Source organism: Leopardus geoffroyi, chromosome B1, assembly GCF_018350155.1.
Source record: "Leopardus geoffroyi isolate Oge1 chromosome B1, O.geoffroyi_Oge1_pat1.0, whole genome shotgun sequence".
NCBI lineage: Eukaryota > Metazoa > Chordata > Mammalia > Carnivora > Felidae > Leopardus > Leopardus geoffroyi.
The window spans coordinates 148324086-148347117 of record NC_059327.1 but is presented as its reverse complement, the minus strand read 5'-3'; the positions used below and the strand labels follow the sequence as shown (position 1 = coordinate 148347117).

At 38.7% G+C, this 23032-nt stretch overlaps 1 protein-coding gene across 9 annotated transcripts in view; it reads left to right on the top strand.

Moving 5' to 3' along the window:
* The window catches only part of RUFY3 (RUN and FYVE domain containing 3), an 81121-nt gene that overhangs the window by 9442 nt on the left and 48647 nt on the right, over nt 1–23032 (top strand). Inside the window, exons 1-2 of one of the 9 annotated variants that reach the window (XM_045473816.1) lie at nt 6709–7247; nt 7367–7590. The exons of 4 other annotated variants lie outside the window; for them this stretch is intronic. In XM_045473816.1, coding sequence (XP_045329772.1) covers nt 7413–7590 — 178 coding nt within the window. In that variant the 5' untranslated portion in view covers nt 6709–7247; nt 7367–7412. Of the gene's footprint in view, nt 1–6708; nt 7591–23032 lie in introns of those variants that run through there. 4 more of the 9 variants (XM_045473815.1, XM_045473817.1, XM_045473820.1 and 1 more) reach the window with 4 other exon arrangements.

The window sequence follows — 23032 nt, the reverse complement described above, 5'->3', positions numbered from 1 at the left end:
TTCCTCAAGGCCTGAGAGATGCCCCAGCATCCCCTTTGCTCACATCTCCTTTTGACTTTCCTCTACCTCAGTCCTATGAGCTTTCATCCTTACTGACTTACGCTTCATGTGATGGTAGCATTTTTCCCCCCAGAATCCTCAAGCACCTATAATGATGATAATGGCTAGTATTTACTGACTGCTTACTTTGTACAAAGTGCCATGCTAAGCATTTTACTTAACATTACTTCCGTGAAATCTGAAGTAGTTAATATTATTATCCCCATTCTGTCAGTGAAGAAACAGGCACAGAAACAAATACTATGCCAAAGTTATTCAGCTTCTAAAGGTGGATCTAGGATTCACTGTGGGCTTTCCGACTCTACATGCTCTCAGCCTCCTTTACTGCCTCCCATTACTGGAATCCCATCCTAAACTGAAGGCTCCTTTTCAGACAGCAGCAGTCCTTTAGTTCCTCATTCTGCTCAGTGAGGCCCTACTTCCTAAACGAATAAATAAATGTGAAATTCAGGGGCGCCTGGGTGGCGCAGTCGGTTAAGCGTCCGACTTCAGCCAGGTCACGATCTCGCGGTCCGTGAGTTCGAGCCCCGCGTCGGGCTCTGGGCTGATGGCTCAGAGCCTGGAGCCTGTTTCCGATTCTGTGTCTCCCTCTCTCTCTGCCCCTCCCCCGTTCATGCTCTGTCTCTCTCTGTCCCAAAAACAAATAAACGTTGAAAAAAAAATTAAAAAAAATAAATAAATAAAAATAAATGTGAAATTCAATAGTTATGTATGTAAACAACACTGAATAGCCGTCTGTGCACCTGTAATTGCCTGTTTTTTGTCTACTACCTTGTTCTTATGTCCCTCGTGACTAACACATAGTAGGTGCCCATTGCATGTTAAATGAATGAATCTGTTAGGTACAAGTGACTAAAGCCTGCGTTAGAATGACTTATTTGTTGGGGCATGAATATAGCTTGGTTTTGAGGAACTTGGAAGTTTTCATGGTTAAGGTGAAACAGGAGGGTGAAAATATACCATTGCAAGAGTATAGAGTGCTTTGGAGTTACGTATCTACACCAACAAGTATCTTTTGAGACTGATACTTGGTAGGTCCTGTTTTAAGCAGATGTATAATGGTGTGTAAAGCAGGCAAAGTTCTCATGGAGCCCATGAGCTTTGTGAAGCTAGCTTTTTAGTTTCATTTTATAGTTGAGTAAATCAGGACAGGAGCAGGATAAATTTCCAAAGATATCTACTAAGTTGCTGGTAGCTTTACATCTGTAAATCATTACCTAATGCCACTTAGCCATGAAATCAGTTTTAGTTACTAAGATAGGAGTTAGCTCTAGCCTGATGCTGGTTAATTTTAATAAGTGAAAAGATTATACATGGTAATACTCCTGGTGGTTTTTGTTCCTAACAAAATAATTAACTCAGGTATAATCATTTTTTAGTACTTATTATCATTCTTGGTTAATATCTACAAAGTAATACTGAGCCTTTCAAATGTATAAATCTACAATTGTAGAAATCTCAGCATCAGAGGTAAACATAATAGATTTTTGTCTGAGAGAGGGAAAGAAGTAAGAGGGACGGAAGTGGGTGGAAGACTGGAGCATGTGAAAAAATCATGATCATTCAACTGAATAATCTTATACTTTAGCAGAAGCATCTAGACTTTCCACCAATGTCATCATGATGGCATTTCATCAAAGAAACCCTTTTGTGCTGACAGTACCTAGTAAAATGTGGGGGTGGGGGTGGGAGAATTATTTTCTTAAATTGTAAAACTGTGATCCCAGAGGCTTTGGGAAGTAGAACTTGTGAGGTTTACAAGCTGATTTAGTTGCACAAGTCAATAAGTTTTAAAAAGCACCAGTATGTGCCCAATAGGAACTAGGTAATAGGAGACAACTACCTATAAAAGAAATGTGAAATAGTTTCTTACCTTCAGACCTGTTGAGAATTGGTGTACCTACAAGAAATCTATTTCTGGGGGCACCTTGGTGGATCATTCGGTTAGGTGTCTGACTCTTGATTTCGGCTCAGGTCATGATTTCACAGTGGTGACATCAAGCCCCAAGTGAAATTCCCTCTCTCCTTCTCCCTCTGCTGCTCCCCCACTTGCGCCTCTCTCTCTCTCTCTCTCTCTCTCTCTCTCTTTCTCTCTCTCAAAAAAAAAATCTATTTCTGAAAAGTATTTAAATAATATTATTTAAAACAAAAAAAAATTAGAAATAACCCATACATGCTCACCAGCATGAAAATGGATCAGAAAAATTTTTACACATACAATGGAATATTACCTCATAATACAGCAGCCAAAAAGATAAATTATAGCACACTACAATGTGGATGAATCTTTAAAAATGCAATGTTGAGGGGCACCTGGGTGGCTCAGTAGGTTGAGTGTCCAACTTCGGCTCAGGTCGTGATCTCACCTTTCATGAGTTCAAGCCCCATATCAGGCTTACTGCTGTCAGCGCAGAACCTGCTTCAGATCTTCTGTCTCCCTCTCTCTGCCCCTCCCCTGCTTGTGCTCTCTAAAAAAATAAATATTTAAAACATAAATAAAATGCAATGTTGAGCGAAAGGCTTTCATACAGCATGAAACGCTTCCTATACAGTTAAGATGAAGCTAAATATATTGTTTAGGCATCCATATATTCATAATAATACTTTTTAAGTGAGGTAATGATATACACAAAATTCAGAAGTAATTGCCTCAAAAGGGGAGGCAGGAATTCAGAAGAGAGAAGGAGCACATAAATTTGTTGGTTCATTTCATCCGTTAGGCAATGATTTCATGGATATTGGTTGTATTTTTAAAGTATTAAAACTATATTTTGAAGTTTGCTATTTGAAGAAGTTCTGGAATAAGTCATTTGAGAAAATAATTTCCCCTTCATTAATCTTTTCACACTACTGACTGTATTAAGCGTTCTTAAATTTTTTTTTAATGTTTACTTATTTTTGAGAGAGCGAGAGAGAGAGAGAGGGAGGCACAGAATCCAAAGCAGGCTCCAGGCTCTGAGCTGTCAGCACAGAGCCCGATGCAGGGCTCAAAACCACGAACTGCGAGATTATGGCCTGAGCCAAACTTGGACACTTAAAACCGACTGAGCCACCCAGGCGCCCCTCAAGTGTTCTTAATATGCCCAACTAAGTTAGTGGATGAGGCGGGAACTTGGTAAGATGCTTATTTCCTGCTCTTTCCTCAGAGTGGTAGTACAATAAGTAGTGTATCATCCTTTACTATGATCAGGAAGAATTTGGTTTACCCTTTGCCAGCACACAGCAGGAAAGATCTATGCTGGGATCCCAGTTTCTCAGAAAATGCCCACATATTAAAAACCTGAACTGAATGTATAAGAGAAAGTGGAATATGTGGTTTGTAAAGTGTGAAAGCTAATAAATTTTTTTTCTTCCTCAAATCTTAAATTTGTTCAAATTCATATTTGGGAAATTTTGTGGGGACATTGCTTGTGTTATTTTGTTTGTGCTTTTTGTTTTTTGTTTTTCCTAAGTAAAATTTAATCCTTGGGTTGGAGTGCTGATTTTTCAGAGCGTGAAAGAAAGCATGGACTTTGGTTTGAGGGCATTAAGACAAACCTTGGAATCCCAGATCAGCCACTTGTTAATTGTGTGATCTTGGGCCAGTTACTTGGCTCAACTTTGGTTTCCTTGTATGTAAAGAGGGCATACCATATCTCCTTGGCCAGATTCTTGTGAGGATTTGATACAGTATGTATAAAGCACCTAGGGGCACCTAGGTGGCTCAGTCGGTTAAGCCTCTGACTTCAGCTCAGGTCATGATCTCACAGTTCCTGAGTTTGAGCCCCATGTCAGGCTCTGTGCTGACAGCTCAGATTCTGTCTCCCTCTCTCTCTAACCCTCCCCTGCTCGTGCTCTCTCATTCTCTCTCTCTCAAAAATAAATAAACATTAAAAGAATTTTAAAGCACCTAACAGAAAATAGAGATTCAATAAATGATAGCTAGCTTAAGTAATTTTTCTCTATTGTATAACAGGGACATTGGGCACGACAAATCAGACTTTGTCTTATAATAGTAGCTGAGTATTCTTTAAAAGTGACTTCTGACTTTGACAGTGAATCTCATTTGCTTTGAATCAATTATAAGATGGAAAATTCAGGCTGTGTAAGCAACTAGAACATAGTATTATTCAGATCATCACCTTGGATTTGAATTTCACTTAGGCCTGTTAGTTCTGCTTCTAGGGCCACACACTATACCTCAACCCTCCTCACAACCATCTTACAAAGATGTGCCTTTATTCACAGGTAGGATCAAATGAGAAAAAAGTTCAAGGTTTGTCTCACTGATGACTTCATGTTACCTAAGCTAATATGTTTACCTAGTAAAGACCCAAATGTAAAAACAGTACTAAACAACGTTTAGAATTATTTGTTAGTCTTCTACAAACAGTGCTTGTTCTCATAGGAAATTCATTGCCTGTGAACAGTGAGTAAGTGTCCACACTGAAGACTCAAAGGTGTTTACCTGCAAGCAGGTATGACTGAGATAGTGGAAAGACAGGTTTTCCTGCTCACCCACAGTTCTTATTTCTGAAATGACTCCTAATGCCTCCTTAAACTGAGAGATAACCAGTGCAGGAAGGTTTTTCTCTCCTTGGCAGAAGTGTTAGTTGCTTTGGGCTTCCCTCCTGATATCTTCTACCTGGAGAGAAGGACCTTTGGAAGGAATGTTGACCAGGTTTTCTCTGTTTATTGACCTAGATTTTCTTGTATGCTAGTGTCTTGTAATCAATCCAAATCTGTTTAAGGTTATTAAATGCATATTGGTTGCTAAAAAGATTGTCATGGTTTGTGATAGGCTCAATTCAGATATTCATGGAACCAGGAAATCTCAAAGCATCCAGATTTTTCTTTGTTTTCACTATTCTATATTTCAAGAATGTGTCAGTGACCTACAGTCTTGGTGTTGTACGTACAGAAGCCAGGGCTCTTTGGCATTGTGATTCCAGGAACTATTCAGTGTAAGTTTAAAGATTTTAATGACTGCTTACTAGGTTATAAAGTATTGCATGGTGAAACTATAAACTGTCCCCTTTAAGCTTTAATGTATAAGATGGAAATATGTATGTCTAGAAAGGAATCGACCTATAATTAAATGTGAATGTGTTAAACGAAGACTTGTGTTCAGTATTTGGGTACATAAATTCTGCTTCTTTGAAAGGGTGATTTTGTCTTACTGCATGCCCAGTGCCTGGATCGCTGCCTGACATGTGGAATACTCTGACTGAATATTTACTGAATGAGAAAATTAGTGAATGAATAGCTTTGGGTCCAGATGTAGGATAATGTTGAAAGATTTTAAATAGAAATGAATAAACCTGGGGTATTTTGTTTTCCTTAGTAATTTGCTGATTTTCTTCCTAATTGTAAATAATCATATACGTATATGCATTTTTACGTTGTACCAGTTTGCTTTCCCTCTAACAGTATGAGAAATGCCTGTTTACCTACAGAACCTGATTCTTAGCATTTTTTCTTTGGGCTCAATCTCAAGTTAGGATGCAACATTTGTGAAATTTTAATATTATATTTGTATGTAAATATACATATAAAATGTCATTATAATATTCAAGGAGAATTTTTTTTCTTTTAGTTTTCAAAAATCAAGGTATCCTTCTGAATGAAATTCCTAAAATAGAATAAATCGTCTTGGCGTATATTTCTTGAAGTTGTAGCTTCCACCTTAAAACCAGATCCTTAAATAGAAAAAATACTTGTTTTAAATTGTCCAAAACATTTTCAAAGAAAATCGTTATCATCCCTTATCTCATTATTTATTGCAGCTCAGAAAGGAAGCACCTAACTTTTTGCTATCAAGGTATAAATGCCTCATTGGATAATACAGACATGTATGTGGGTAGGTGAGTTGGTTGGTTGGTGAGTTGATAATATATGATAATATGCCCTTAGGATGTTCCAGGATGGGAGGCTTTTTAAAAATATAACATAGTTTTATCTTTTACTTAGAAACATAATACATACTTTATGCAGAAACTTGGTAGGGGCGCCTGGGTGGCCCAGTTGGTTAAGCGTCCGACTTCGGCTCAGGTCATGATCTCAAGGTTCATGAGCCCCATGGCAGGCTCCGTGCTGACAGCTCAGAGCCTGGAGGCTGCTTCAGATTCTGTGTCTCCTTCTCTCTGTCCCTCCCCCAATCACCCTCTGTCTCTATTAAAAATAAATATTAAAAACAATTAAAAAAGAAATTTGGTAAATACAACAACTTCAAAAGCGGGGGTGGGGCAGGGGATTGCCATTAATTGGAAGGGATTTTACTTTTTTAGCATCAAGGTTTTTTTCTTGCACTTCTATCCAGTCTAAAAAGTCAGGTTTTGTACCTTGGAGAAGGAGATTGTAAATGCCTGAGAGTATGATATTTAACTTGAAAATCTGCTTTGGCTTTTCTTAAAACACCACCTTTAGTAAAGAATTTTGATAGCTAGGTATATGAGGGTAAAAGATGGAAGTGAATTATGTGCTTACTAAATTAATCTAACTGCCTCTTTCATCATCTTTGCAATGAAGTATTACCCAGTGTTAATTGTCCTCCTGTTATCTAGCCCTTTTATCCCAAAGTGAGGGAATTGATGAGGATAGGTGCATTGTGTTATGTCTGATCACAGTTTGACTAGCACAGTCTGGAAGTGGGTTGTACAGGATGAGAGCAGCAGCTTAATTGCTCTCCCTGCATCAGCAGCATCTATAAAGCATCCTGGGAATTGCTCGCCCTACGTTCAGAGCAGCTGGTCACATGAGCCTGGATTTTCAGTTCAGTTCATTAGTCAGCCATTTTGGTCAACACCCTGCTTACTGCGCACAACCAATCCTATTAGAACTCAGCATCCCGGCTCATCTGAGCAGATCCTGGAAGTGATTTCTGCAGTTCAGGATATTTTTTAAGCTAAATTGAAAATATTGGTTTATTTTTGGGGATTTTTTGGGGGTATTTTTTTTCCTGCACAAAGGAGGATTTTTCACTTATTCATTCAGAGACCAGTTTTTTAAAGCCAGCTAAGGTGGCATCGGCTGTGCAACGTTTAAAGCCTATAGCCCAGCTGAAAAAGGAGGGGGCAGGGAAGAGAAGATAAAAGGACAGAAGCTAGAGAAAACAGGCATCATTTTATTTTGCTATGTGGTAGGAACTATCTATGAGAAAAGATAGTAGAGGATTGCTTGTCTTGAACAGTTGGTTCTTAAACCGTAAGGTATTTTTCCTTGTGTTTTGTTTTAATCTCCCCCACCCCTTTTCCTGAGAGCTTTGTTTCAGAGCTTTGGATTTGGGGTTTTGGGGTAAGGAGGTTTTATTTATTTTTGTTGGGGTGAGTGTGTGTGTGTTTGTGTGTGTGTGTTGTGGTCCCAGCTGAGTCATCATGTCTGCTCTGACGCCTCCAACTGATATGCCAACCCCCACCACTGACAAGATCACACAGGCTGCCATGGAGACCATCTACCTTTGCAAATTCCGAGTGTCTATGGATGGAGAATGGCTCTGCCTGCGAGAGCTGGATGACATCTCACTTACACCTGACCCAGAGCCTACCCATGAAGGTATGGTCAGAACCCGTCCACTAGTGTCTCACCAGCGTCCTCATTGTTACAGTAAGCTGGGAGGGTCAGGGAGAGGTAGGAAGAACCCATACTCTGTACTCTAACCTGTTAACAACCATGACAACCTTTTTTCCTTACCTACCACCCAGTTTACCTTCTCTACTTTACTGGGAAAAAATATTATTTCCCTGCCCCCTGAGGTATCCTTTCAAAAGATGCTGGTGCCTATTTAGAGCTCTTTGTCTTTAAGCCCCTAAAGAGAACATGTGAGGTCACTTATCACATTTGGCCCTAATTGATAATGAAAAAGCTATTAATATTGATTATATACTAAAATATTATAGAAATTACAATAATTCTTAATAGATTAAGTTAAGACAGCATGACTTTAGGATTGTACTTGACATAGTTGAAGCACTTGAGGTGTTTTACCAAGGGATATCAGGGTATAACCTGTGAAATAGGCTATGATATCTAGAAAATAGTTGATCAAACATTATCTTTTTTTAATAATATGGACCGTAGATAAGCAGTTTTCCATTCAGTGCTTGTTTAATGAATATGGATGCTTTAGAAAGCATAATGCCTCAAAAAGGTTAAACATGATTAATAAGGTAATCTCTACCCATAGAATCTATTGGCCATTGCTTTTTATAAGTTATTTGTGGTAACTGTGATGACCCATTTGAAATTTCCACTGTCAGTACCTTTGAGACCTTTGAGGTTGCTTGACTTGTGACTTTCTCCCAGAACCTTTTCTAAATTACCACAGGTTTTTAGCTTGTAGCCTTAATTCTCTTAAGTCAATGCCATAAGGAAGAGAGTTAATTTAAGTCATAGCTACAAATATTTTGTTTTTTATGTAATGACCTTTTAACTAGTGTTTATTCTCCAGCTTTGAAATAATGCAGAAATGCTCACAAATGAGAAATTCTTTATCAACATCTGCCTGGTATTTAGGCATATCTGCTGAGTAGAGGGCATAAGGTGAATTGCACATAGCAGATTGGGTTAGGAAAAGTGATTCCTTGCCCTTGACCTTGTGTTGCAATCTTAGCGTGACTCAGATCTCACCCTTTATGTCTGAAAAGGATTTTATTTCCCCCGTTAGGCTTAGCCTTGAGAAAGTTTTAGAGAGAATTAATACCACAGAACACAAAGCAGTCATTTTGGGTGTGTCTTTAAGGGCAATATTTAAGTAGTTTTTAAGACCCGCTGCGTCTTTTAACAATTGGTTTGTCAGTTGGACAGCTTCCTTGGCTCTAAGTCTCAGAAATGTGCACAGGGGTTGGCAGACATCAGCTGGAAATCCATAGAATGCCAATACTGTTTAAAACAACCCCCAAAGGTTTAGGAATCTTTAGGGAAGAAAAATACGTTTTTAGAAGGCTACCAAGAAATCTTTTAGTGAATGCCTCAATTTACATATTTTGTTTTTAAAAATACTCTCATCCATCTTGAAAGTAATATAATATGAAATATTCCCTTAATTATAAAATCCTGTATATTAGTGTTTCATAAATAATTTTTAACATTTTTAGTACTTTGAATTTATATTTGTTTTTTGAACAGTATTCCTATGAGTGAGCAAAAATGAGCTCATGGTTCATGTAAGCATTTATAGTGGTTCTGTATGAATTCTTCATGGAGAAATCTGTGATGGAAATCTGTACGAGGGCTGCAGCCTAAGCTCTAAGTGGCACATTCTTTGATTAAGGAAAAGAGACAAATAGGAACTGCCCAATACCTTAAAATCAGCTATAGAGGATGTGAAGGAAAATAGGGAAATACTGTCCTTGAATTTTGGAATTTTGCCTTAAAGTGGGCAAGAGAAACAATAATTTCAAGTGATTAGAAATGGATATAATAAAAGAAAGTCCAGACATCTGTGGGTTTGGGGACCTGGGAAACAAGGTGGTGCTTTTCAGAGCTTTATTTCCTTGCTCCACTGGCTAACTCAGGATGTCTGAACAGTCATTTGGACTCAAGAAGTGTCTGCTTTAATATTAATACCAGTGCTAAGTATTAGGTATAATTTAGCAATCAGCATGTAAGCAGTTATCACCAGGCCAGTGATACTGTGAATCTCTCACCTTGTTGACAAAATGGAGCACCTGGTACCTGGACACACAGGAGGATTCACATTATACTTCCCAGCTGATTCTTGGAGGGAAAGCCTTCCAACCACACAAATCCTGCAATGAGGCACCCTGACTCCCACAAGAGAAAATGGACAAAAAGCATCATATACCCTCTTAAGACAAGAATAAAGATTGGGCATGGCCTCAGTTAGAAGATTTGTAGTTTCTAACTTTTGTTTTCTGAAAACAGCTCATGCCTCTCACTGTGCAGCCCACAGTGCAGGCCTGGACCTAGAGTTTCCGCCTAGCTTAGCCCTAAAATACATGGGAATAGAAACATTCATGTCATCATGTCAGTGCTTGTTGGTAGTCAAGGAAGTGATCTCTCTCTCAGTACCCTTTTTTTAAAACCAGGAGGATATCTATAAATCTGTGTGAGTAGATTTCCCCTAAGACAAGAGCCCAAGACCGATTCCACAGAAGAGGAGAGGGTTCAGGAAAGCCTTCATTTAATGAGTGAGACTGGCCTGGACATTGTACATAATTAGGTGATCATCAGGCAGATGCAGGGTGAAGAGGGGGGACATTTCCAGCAGTACATGGTGAGCTGGTCGAGCTGGAGAATAGCAAGTAGTTATGGGTGGTAATTATCTGATTGTAGGTGAGAAAATTTGAGATAATTAATGTAAACCCTATAAATGTTACTTATGTGTGTAATAGTTATTCATGGAGCCTTAGGTGGAACTGCAGCATGTTTTTGAATACATTACCATTTTAATGTATATTTTTGTTTTTATGTCTAATATTTTGGAGCACTCTGAACTAGTTGTTTACTAGACAGACTAAAGTAGACCATTAGTAGCTTAAATTCATGTTTTAGCATTATCCTTTCTTGGAGCTCTATAAAACAAAGTAATTGATTAAAAATACAACTTAGTTATCAAGCAATACTTGTTTTCCTATTAACCTTTTAAAGAATGGGAATCTGATGGTGAGAGATGATGACCACAGATGATCAATTTAATACAGTAAAATGTGCCATCTGGTTACAAAGACAGGTATAAGCTTTGAAATTACTTTTTTGACTTAGGAAACTTCCTTTTCAGATACAGATAATAAGAGACAGACTATGGAGGCAGTGACATATTGGACAGACACGATAGTTTTCGGGTATTGTAGAGAACTATATGTGATGGCAGACCTAATACATGCTATTATTGCATAACTCTGCAGTTGCCCTGGTGGTGTCATTTTGCTTCAGTGTTCATTAGAATAGCTGGCATTTTACTGTAATGTATAAAGAGGTAGTTTATATGAAACATCTGTCCTTGACATACAAGGACGTGTTCTGGTCTGCCTGTTGGTCAGAAATATTTATTAGGCATTCCTTGATGCAAAGTCCAGTTCTAGGGACTAAGAAATAAATAGACACCCCTTCACATTTCCCGAAGGACAGTCTGGGTGTAGATTATGGGTGCAGATTTGTGATCAGATTTTTCCATTTGATAGGAACTACTCTACTGATAAGATACAATAGGGAATATTCTACTGATAAGATATAATAAGCAAGGAAAAATCCCCTAAAGATGTAATGGAAAAGTGTTTATTATTCAGTGACTGTGGGAAGTGTCTCATGCTGTGATCACTCCATTGACATTTACTAATGTACTTTTACTCATCTATATCACTGCACCCTAGTATAACCCCATCCTGCTTGGGGTGAAATGTGTATGTTTTAATGAAAAAGGTGCCTGTCCCAATGGGCGTTTTGGCAGGGGAAGCCAAAGGGCTATTTACCAAGAAACTTCAGAGCATGAATTCACTATAATGCAGAGCTTCTAAACCTGGGACCCGTGATCCTAATTATCATTCAAAAAATTTTATATCTGTACATTTTTTTCCTGTAGAAAAATCCTTAATGTCCATTAGAACCCTCAAAGGAAAAACGAATAATGCTTTAAAAACTCAGCTTTTATCATACAGACCTTGGCCCTTCATTCAACATGCATTTAAGTATCCTACTTATGATTTATGCCCCACACTTATAATTTATGTCCTAGTACAGTGAAGTGAACAAGTATGGTCCTTTGGATTTTCTGGGCTTATTTGATAGGTTGGGAGGTGTAGGGTGGGGTACTTCAAGCAAGTAAAATGACAGTCATTGCAGTACGGTAGTACAGAGTGAAAAATCTTATTCCAGAAAAGATTTCCAATTGAAGTAATGTTTGAGCTAAGACCTAAAATATGTGCAGGAGTTATCTGGGCATAAACTGGAGGCAAGGGAGTCTTAAGGGGTGGGTATGGGGAGGAAGAACTACACAGACTCAAATGCCAGAACTGAAAGGTGGTTAGTATTTATTTTCAGCCCCTTTCCAAATTTCCTCTCCAGTAAGTTTTCACATGCTTTACTGGGAACAAAATGTTAGGAGTAGTGATGAAAGTAGTAGGTTTTTTTTTTCCCTTCTTGTTGTGCATAATGTTAATTTTTTAACATTAAAATCTTAAGTGTTTTAACAGTAAGTTCATTATGTATGTGCATTTACTCCTATACTTTAATAAAATAAGCATATATTATATGTGAATTTTAATAGCTCTCCTGAATAAGACTTAATAGTCATTTCTCCCAATTAATAGAAGAACAAAACTGTTAATCTTAAAAAAAAATTGTTAAGCTTTATTTATTTTTGAGAGAGACAGAACATGAGCAGGGGAGGAACAGAGAGGGAGGGAGACACAGAATCCAAAGCAGGCTCCAGGCTCTGAGCTATCAGCACAGAGCCCAATGTGGGGCTCGAACCCACGAACTGCGAGATCATGACCTGAGCCAAAGTCGGACACTGACTGAGCCACCCAGGCATCCCAAAACTATTATTCTTAATGTTGAATCCCAGTAACCTGCAGATTTGTGATAAGACTTTCTATTTTCACTTATTTATATGTGAACATTCATTTATCTTTTTGATGATGAACATGTATTTACTAAGAAAATTATAAGCATGCAATACTCAAAGGTTCTTATGTGAAATGACTTTAACTGAAGTTGACGAAAATCAAGGCTCCAATTTTCATAAGTGTATATATGTCATTTGTATCAAAAGTAGCACTTTGCTAAACTATATATAAATGATCTTTCTGAATTTAACACACCTGTAGACACACAAGGCATCTGGCTATTATAGTTTTCTGCTATGATTAAACAAGCAAATAGTGCTACATGTGTTAGGGCGTAAAAGAAGGATATATGTGCTGTGTTCCACAACAAAGTCTTAATTTTGTCTTTTATTTTCATTTGTACAACTACCAGGAGCTAATTGTGTCACATCTAGATTCCTACACCTACTTTCAGCTTTTCTCCAAACCCATTTCTCTTCCTATACTGATTCATTCTTCATAAAATTGCCAAATGAGTCTTTATGAAAGCAAACTTTTCATTCTTGTACAAGAGCCCTGTTTCAGGCAGCCTTCTGTATTACATGTAGAGTACTCCTGAAAAAGTGGTAATGGTGTTGGAACAGGAGGAGACGTTATCATTTATTGAACACTTATTTTGTGCCAAGAACTGTTCCAAGTAATATGTATATAGTATGTCATTTAATCATTGCAACAACTCTTTGAGCCTAGGTACGATTATTACGCCCATTTTACTAATTGACATTTGGGAATGTAGTAAGTGATAGAGCCAGGATTCAAACTCAGGCAGCCACAGTTCAATCTTCTTGGGGCACTCCTATAGCAAAACTCAGTAAAATGTAAGTCTACCAATAGACCTGCATGTAACAAAGGGCGTCTACTCTGGTGACCTATTTCTAGCAGTTTTGTACACAGTTGATCACGGCAGTGGCCAGTGTAAGTCCAGTGAACATCAAAATGAGGCCAAAAGCATGCCAGTTGGGGCATGCTTGGTGATTGCCATTAATTGAAGTGGAGATCTTAGCTTTTATCCACTTGTTTTCATTTTCTTCTTTCCACTCATTTTTATGAAGTGCGTGAAAATATTTACATAGTTGCAGAGATACTCCCAAACAGCGGCACACTGCTAAAACTGACCTGGCTGGCAGGTCAGCACCTTTATGTGCTAAATTTATAAAAAAATTTTTTTTTCAACGTTTATTTATTTTTGGGACAGAGAGAGACAGAGCATGAACGGGGGAGGGGCAGAGAGAGAGGGAGACACAGAATCGGAAACAGGCTCCAGGCTCTGAGCCATCAGCCCAGAGCCTGACGCGGGGCTCGAACTCACGGACCGCGAGATCGTGACCTGGCTGAAGTCGGACGCTTAACCGACTGCGCCACCCAGGCGCCCCTATGTGCTAAATTTAAAATGTTTCTCAGATAGATGTACAAAATGACGTGAAAAGCTGTTTGTGGTAAGAGAAATGTTCATGATTATGGATTGAAATAGTAACTACATTGAATCCTTAGTCTTTAGCCAAGTATTTCCATGCCCTTCTTTGGGTAATTTTGCTTATCTAATGTTTTTTCATATTCCTGTTCCATACTTAACCTATTTCAGCCAGGCTGTAGATTCTCACTTCGCCAGGACCCTGATTATTCTTGCTGTTACACTATCCCCTCTTGAGATTCTCCATGCTGACATCATATCAAGAAATGGAAAGGCCCCTTGACTTCATCCAGAAGGCCTTTTCTAGCATGTCCATTGCTCTTCATCTCCTGAATCATATGCCTTGAATCGTTGGGTAGTGTCTGTGCCACTTGATTGAATGCACTTGGAATCATTCTCCAGTGATTCATTTTAATCTATGTGATTCCTCATTTATGAAATTATATAGAAAGTTCTTTGGGCAAAACTTTGTTTTGCATCCTTCAGAAGGCCTCGTAGTACTAGGTACTGCTTACGGTAGCTGTCCAACACACTTTGGGTGAACGCAGTAATGCCCCATAACTCCAGAAAATAATCAGCGGTGAAAGAAAAGATTATTGGAATACCTTCCCTCCATCACACACAATTTGTGCTTTTTTAGGTTTTTTAAATATTTTTTTAAGTTTATTTGAGACTGAGCATGAGCGGGAGGAGGGCAGAAAAAGAGAGGGAAACAGACTAGGAAGCAGGCTCCAGGCTCTGAGCTGCCAGCACAGAGCCTGATGTGGGGCTTTGAACTCGCGAGCTGTGAGATCATGACCTGAAACCAAGTCAGACACTCAACCAACTGAGCCACCCGGGTGCCCCTTGAGTTTTTTGAATTTAATTCTTTTAGTCATTTATCTCCTATTCCAGATTCACTGTATCTTACTTAGAAAGTTGAAGTTTTGTACAATGTAATAGTTTCTTCTTGTTGTTTTCTACTAAATCCAAGAATACTATTCAGTGCTGATGAAAGCAGGGGAAGCATTGGGCACAGGCTCTGCTGGTAGACGTGCACATGGGTGCAGCTTTGTTGGGGTTCACTTAACCCTGTGAATCAAGAGCCGTGACAAGTTAAATCCCAGTGATTATACCAAACATCTGTCTTAAAGAAATAATCAGAAATAACAGGCAAGTCCCCGTTTTAATGATTTATAGTAGCAGGACCTTTAAAAGCAACTCGAGTCGCCCAATAGGAAAGTGGTTCAGTAAATTGTAGAACATCTATACAACAAGCCCTAAAAGATGATTGTGGAGGAATATTTAATGGCATAGGGAATTGTTTAGAATATAATTTTTAAAGTTTATTTTACTTATTTATTTTGAGAGAGAATGAGAGAGCAGGAGAGGAGCAGAGAGAGGGAGAGAATCCCAAGCAGGCTCCACGCTGTCAGCACCGAGCCCGATGTGGAGATCGAACTCACACTGGGGGACCAAAGCCTGAGCCGAAATCAAGAGTTGGACACTTAACCAACTGAGCCACCCAGGCGCCCCTAGAATATAATTTTTAAAAGCTGTTTCCCAAACTACATACACTGTGGCCACAATTTGTGTTAAATGCAGGGGTACATATCCACCACAAGTAAAACAAAATGTACCAAATATGTAAAAAGTAATTATCTCTGGACAGTGGAACGACAGGTGACTTTTATGACATTATTTAAACTTAATGTCTTCCAAATACTCTACAAGAGGGTATATTAGTATAATCAGGAAAAAAAAAATGCTCTTTTTTAAAGCAAAAGGCTATATCAGTATAGGTGTGCGATCATCCGCCTGACTCGTATTTAATAAGTACTTTCCTTAACAGTTTCACATCCATTGTCAGAATAATTGTTTTCATGTTTCTAGTAGATATTTTGAGTTTTTCTGAGTCCTAGGCCTGTATTTGTGTACTGGCATGCTTTGTTTTCAGAGCTGTCTAAAAGCTGCCTGCAGTACACCAGGTGACCCACAAGGTCTAGACTTAGATGCATTCGGTACAGCATTTGATTTATTCCTTTCAGAAGTGTTCAGAAAATAAAGCCTGAATTGTTAGGATTCAAACGGAATCCTGTTACTGTTCTTGGCTTTCAGTATGGCACACCTCCCTTTATAATCTGCCCTCGGTGAGATTACGGGAACATTTGTTGCCACCAGCCCTGATAGCCTCAGATTTATATTGTCAGGTTCTCCAAGTTGTGATTACGTGTGCAGAAGGCAGTCTTTGTGAACTTTTCGAAGTGTGGACGTGGTAGCTTGTAATACCATCTTGGAAGCCTATTGGGCAAAGTTCTTTGGACAAAGTTCATCCCTTTCTTGTTGCTCTGCTGTGGAAGAGCTTGGCTGGTCACCCTTTCAAGGTAAGTTTTACCCAAGTTTTGTAAAATCCTTCCTGGGAGAGAAATATCAGCAGAGCTTTGTGCTGCCTCTGAGCTGACTGTATGTAATGTGCTCTCCCTGAAGTCAGCACTCTCCTTCCCATTCCAGTTCCTTCCCAACTCCTTCAAATGCCTGCACTGGTGTCCACATTAGTGCACTGTCGTAATCACGGTGCCTTACTGTCTTTGCTCTATTGGTGAGCCTTTCTGGACCTTTCTGAGAACAGAGCTTTTTCTTTGATCTTTAATTTGTGCCTTTCTTAATGGAGTTTATAGTGACTCTTCCTTGGGTTATCAGCTTCCAGTGCAGAAGGTCATTCCTCCTAAACTTCTCTTTGACATATTTATCATTTTCCAGAGGTAAATGCTGTACCCGATTAGATACTACTCAGTGATAGAGCTCAGATTGGAATTCAAGTCGTTGGATTCCCAGACCTGGGTACTTGTAAGACGTGGCTGGAAAGGGCAAGTGCTATCCCGTTCATGCTCTGTCTCTCTCTGTCTCAAAAATAAATAAACGTTAAAAAAAAAAAATTAAAATTTTTTTAATGTTTATTTATTTTTTGAGAGAGAGAGAGAGAGAGAGACAGAGCATGAGTGGGGGAGGGTCAGAGAAAGAGGGAGACACAGAATCTGAAGCAGACTCCAGGCTCTGAGCTGTCAGCACAGAGCCCAATACGGGGCTCGAACCCACAAACCACGAGATCATGACCTTAGCAGAAGTCAGATGTTTAACCGACTGAGCCACCCAGGTGCCCTGGTTCTAGCACCTATTGATAACCACTAATAAGATTTAGTAACCAGATTCTCTTTTTTATTAATATATACACACAGTTCACTTACAAGCTCACACAGTTTTTATACATGCAAAATCGTACCATTCCTGTGTTGTGTGACCTGCCTTTTTTCCTCTGCGGTATCTTTCCACCACAGTAAATAGAAATCTGCATCACCTCACTTAATGTCTTCAGTTTTTTGGATATGCCATAATTTCTTTGACTTCCTTATTACAGATGTTTAGATTGTTTCTAAATTTGGCCACCACTTTCATTTGGGGTATTTTTACCCAAATTATGTTTACAATTTGAACGGTTTACCAATTTTCATCTTTAGAAGTGGAGTTTCTGGGTCAAATAGTAATATATTTTAATTTTTTATACACATTTCCAAGCTGCCATAAACATTTAAAAAAATTTTAATAGCATGGTATCGTGAACTTTCGTATTAGCTTTTTCTTTTTGTCTTTCGCTACTGCAGTTGGTTGTGGTTTCTCACAGTACTAAAATCTGAACTTCCCAAATGAAACAGTTGTGGTTTTTAGAACAGTTGATTCAGCAGCTGTAAACTCCATGATTATGTTTTATCTGTTTTTTTTCTTTAAGCCAGTGGCAATATCTTAGGTAGAAGAGAATGAGTTTTACTGTTAAATGTACAATGAGAAATTTTCTGATTGCTGGAGTTTGTCTTCTGGGATGAAAAGGCTGCTGAGATTTCTCTTTCTCCTAGAGCTGTAAAATTCAGGGTGTACTACATTTCATCTGAGAATCCCACAATGTCTAGGCCTGTGGGCAACAAGCTTCCCAGTTGAGGTATCAGACGCCTCATGATTATTTCTTCCATTGCAGCCATTCAGGTAGGTGGCAAAGGCTCTACTAATTTGGGGAGGCCCCCTTTCCCTCATCCTCTCACTCTCCATCAGGCCGTGTCCTCCTTAGCCTTCCAGTATCATGTAGCTGCTCACCTGATTTAGGAATCCATTTTATCTTCTCTTATCTCTCTAATACCAATCTCTGTTTACCTCATGTCGCAGTTACTTAGTTCTGAAGGGAAGTGCCTGTGATATTTCATACTTGTGACTTCTGTACAAACTCACTGTACTATCTGCCTTAGTAAAAGCCTTTGTTCAACATAAAGCCTAAGTATTAAATGGCCCAAGTGTTGATAGCTGTATTAGGAAAACCTATAGTTCTCTTGTGTCTTTCTCCTTTCACTCAGGATGCCTCACTTCTAACACTTCTGGTCACCAGATGTATGTGTGTGGGGCCGGTGGTCCAACACCAATCTGTGACACCGGCTGGGTGTACAGTTTAGCTCAATTCTGACTTTGCCTACCTGGAGGTAATGTCAGATCCCACAGGTTAAGAGCTCAGCCCCACAGAACTGCCCCCCACTCTAGATACTAATCACAAGTAGTAGATCCCCAGGTTACCCGCAACTTTTGTCCAACTTGGCTACAAATCAGACGTCCCCATGACCGCTTTCCCCTTAGATTCAATGATTTGCTAGAACAGTTCACGGAACTCAGGGAAACACTTAAGTTTGCCAGTTTATTAAAGGTTATGAAAAAAGGATACAGATGAAGAGGAGATACATAGGGCGAGGTCTGGGAGGGTCCCAAATGCAGGAGCTTCTTCCTGGTGGATTTGGGGTGTGCACCCCCCTGGAAAGCTTCAAACCCCATACTACTAGGATTTTGTGGAGGCTTCCTCCGTAGGCATGATCAATAAACTCCATTTCCAGCCCCTTTCCCCTCTCTAAAGAAGTGAGTGGTGGGGCTGAAAATTCCAAACTTAGAAGCATGGCTTGGTCTTTTTGGGGACCAGCCCCCATCCAGGAGCCCACCTAGAGTCACCTCATTAGAACAAAAGATGCTTGTAGGGCTCTTATCACTTAGGAATTTACAGGGGTTTCGGGAGCCCTGTGCCAGGGACTGGGGAAGAAGACCAAATAGATATTTATTATAAATCACAAGATCACAATCACTTAATATTACTTTTTTTCCAAGACCATTTGTGTTTCTTTGCTGATATTTTTGTTTTTAACTCTACTGTGGGGAAAAAAATAGATCTTGGTCTAAACTACTGGTTTATTAGAACAGAACCTCTTTGTACTTTTTAAAATTAGTTTGGCAGTTCCTTTACTAATTTTTATATTACTAAAGCTAATTATGTTACTAGTTAGTTTAAGAGTATCTCAGCTGTTAAACTTGTCATTTGGTCTGCTTGTGTTGGCTTATTTTTACCCTGTTTAATATTAGTTGTTTTTTTGTTTTTTTGTTTTTTTTTTTATTTAACCCCACTTCCCCCTATTTTCTTTTTTAATTGTGGCAAATATACTTAGTGGAATCCAGCTTGTTAGTTTCTTGTAAAGGTAAAGTTCACATTGAATCTAAGGTGTGCTAAGTGCTTTAAATGAGTTAGCTTTCATTTTCATAACAGTCCATTGAAGAGTGCTTTGTGATCAGTAGTTGGGGCTTCAAGAAGGCTTTCCCCCAAGAAACTAATAAGCTTTTTAAAAATAACACTCTAAATCAGAGTCACCTAGCATCAAGGAGACAATGTAACTTGGTTACATATTTCTCTAAACTTGGCTGTAACTTTGTTGTCCATAGTTATAAGACTCCTGGAAAAAGAATCTATCAAGAAGAGAGATCTCACAGCCCTGGATACATAAACAATGGCGAGGCACTTTGAGCACATTCAAGCATTTCTCAGGAGAGAAGGAGCTTTAGCTACTTCCCTCATCAGAGAAAAAAGATGGAACTACACAGGGCCCAAGGCTTTGTGAGAGCAGTGGTCCTACCCCAAATATATATCAGTACCAAAGCCAAGGTCCCTCCTACCAGGCCACACAGCCATTGCCATTGAGTCACCCTGTTCTGTAAGAGCAAATATTTTACGGTACTTGCTAATTAGTTATTTATAGTGCCATATATATTAGTTTGCTGACTTACTCATTCTTAGACTTGAAACAGAACGATAGCCAAGAAAATAGTTCATTTAACCTCAGATCAGCTATGATTCCTTAATTCGGGGCCCTCGTACACTTCCAGCCTTGTCTCTTATTTCTTGACTTTAGAAAATGTCTTTGTTCACATGCTTCTCCTGAATCTGTTGGGTGCACCATTTTTAACCATGTAATCCAAGCATTTAGAGTGATGTGGTGGTCCTGATGTTTCATTACCAGACTTGGGGCACCACACACAGTGACAGTCCACTTGGCATTTCTAAGCTGTGCACTCATAAGGAATCCGTGTTCTGAGTGGGAATGAGGCTGTCTGTTTAGCCAGAGTAACCTTGGAAGCTCCCTTTACTATTTACTTTAACATTTACAGTGTACATTTGACATAGTTCTGACTGGTACAACTCTGAATTATTCATTATCTATAGCAAGATTTTAATTCAGGACTATCTTCTGTAGCAACTAGCAAACCTTTAGGTTACCGCTCTCTGAAACTTGTGAATATGTATTATTATGACACAAATTAAAGTTACCATAGATTTTTAGATCAGGCAAAAACATGCTGAATGTAACAAAGTATAATCCCTAGAAAAATGAAACGTTCTGACGAAAAGACCAGAGTTATCCATGCTAGTACTTTCTTTGATTCATGTATTAGACACTTTCATTGTTGTTTTGACAATTTGAACATATTCCAGATAGCATAATTTTTAAAATATTTTGTAAATCCTTCTTTGAGGAATGTAAAAGGACAGCACAGTATCCATTCTTTATTGCAATGAAATCCTGAGCGTGCTGAGGTAAGGGGAGAACAACTTTAGAAGGAGAAAACACGCCTTTTATCTTTCAGGGGAGAAGGGCTCTTTTAAATTGATTCCATCACCCTGATACTCAGAACTTTTTTGTTTTAAAAACAAAACAGAAAATATGTCTGGTCAGAGTAGACTGGGAAACTTGTAGATGGGACACGGAAGGGAGAGTCAGAGAGGTCCCTTGTACTCACCAACCATTCCTACCGAGAAATTCACTTTCCAGAGCTCTTCTGTGCACGAATCTCAGAGGATCTTTATATTTCATTTCGATAATTAGGTACTTTTATTTTATTAGGTGACAAATATAGTTTCTAGGTGAAGAAAATGGAGGATAAATGGTAATATTCACCTTGCTGACTTTCACAAGGTGAGCATAGCAAGTCTGTAAACTAATGTGATGGTTAAGAGTACATTCTTATTGGGGCGCCTGGGTGGCTCGGTCGGTAGGCGTCCGACTCCAGCTCTGGTCATAATCTGGCAGTTCGTGAGTTTAAGCCCTGCATGGGGCTCTGTGCTGACAGCTCACAGCCTGGAGCCTGCTTCAGATTCTGTCTCTCCCTCGCTCTCTGCCCCAGCCGTGCTCACACTCTGTCTCTGTCTCAAAAATAAACAAACATTAAAAAAAAATTTTTTTAAGAAGTACATTCTTATAAACCTATAATCCTGTGTAATATAAATCTGTAGCATATTGTCAGGATATTGAAAGTGATATATGGAAATACATCTATATGTAATGTATCTTAGCACTAATTTACTATAAAATAATAGTAACTAGCACTTATATTATGCTTTTTCTATATGAAACACTAAGTGCTTTGCACATACATATACACAATTGCAGAATCCAAAAAACGCTCTGAAAACCAGGAGCATTTTTCATAAATTCGCCTGAATTCATTTGGTGCTAAGACATGACCTGAATTTATTTGAGGTTATTTATAGTCTTTATTTATCCTATTTAATTTGAACATTCATTTATTTCCTGCAGAAATATTAATGTTCTTGATTGTGAAGTGCTGCCCTGGAGCCTGCTAGTTCTGCATGGTTTTGTGGGGGGTTTTGGGCCTCAGTATTTACCATTTTGCCTTTCTAAAATTAAAAAAATAATCTGAATTTCAAAATATATTTGGCTGGAAAATATTAACATGAAGGACTTGGCGTGTGTTACTCTTTTGCTCCTCACAACAGTGTTGTCAGATAGGTACTGTTCTTTTCCCTGTTTTCCAGAATGAGGAAACCGAGGAAAGAGACATGAAGTACAGGGACAAGGTCATAGGGCGAGTAGGGGTGGAGCTGGGATGCCAGCCCCAGTGATCCTGAATCTGCTCTCAGAACTGTGCTCTCCTGCCTCCCTTTGTAAGGTGACTTCCTTGGGATGTTGATGCAAGTTAGGGATTTAATCCTATTTCCCTGTGCCCTACATCTGCGCTTGGTTTTCTAATTATTAATTTCTAGACTTTTTAATCAGGAGACAGTACAAGTGTAAAAGGTTATAGATACTTGCATTCTTCTTGCATTGCCTGTCCCCATGTCTGGCCTAACCAACAATCTATATATAGTTTTCAAAAATTGCTACTTTAATCACATATCAACATATTATCATAATCACAACATCACAATATCAACATAATCACATATTGCATCCTCATCCGCTTCCCTGTTTTCTGAATTTAAACTGAAATGTTTTACATACTTGTATGTTTTTTGCACATCTTTGTAGGATAAGTGATCATATATTTATTTATTTAACTAGAATGTGCCCTTACAGCCCACTTGAATAACCACTATACCACAGCAGAGCTAGAAATTAACCAGTTGAATTGAAGAATTACAGTGATGATATAATAAACTAGTGAAAAAGCAGGACAAATGATAAATTCCTTTCCTAAATGGTGATTTCCACTTGTTGCTTCAGATCCTGTGCTGGTTTCTCTGATACATTTTTCAAGACGGAAGGCTTATCGTGCCCATTTTCATTTTTGTTATGCTTCATCCTCTGAGAATGTCCCTTTATTTGCTGCATATTTACACACACAAAATTCACCTGATTTTGTGAGTTTGAATATGAATATTGCAGGTGTGTAC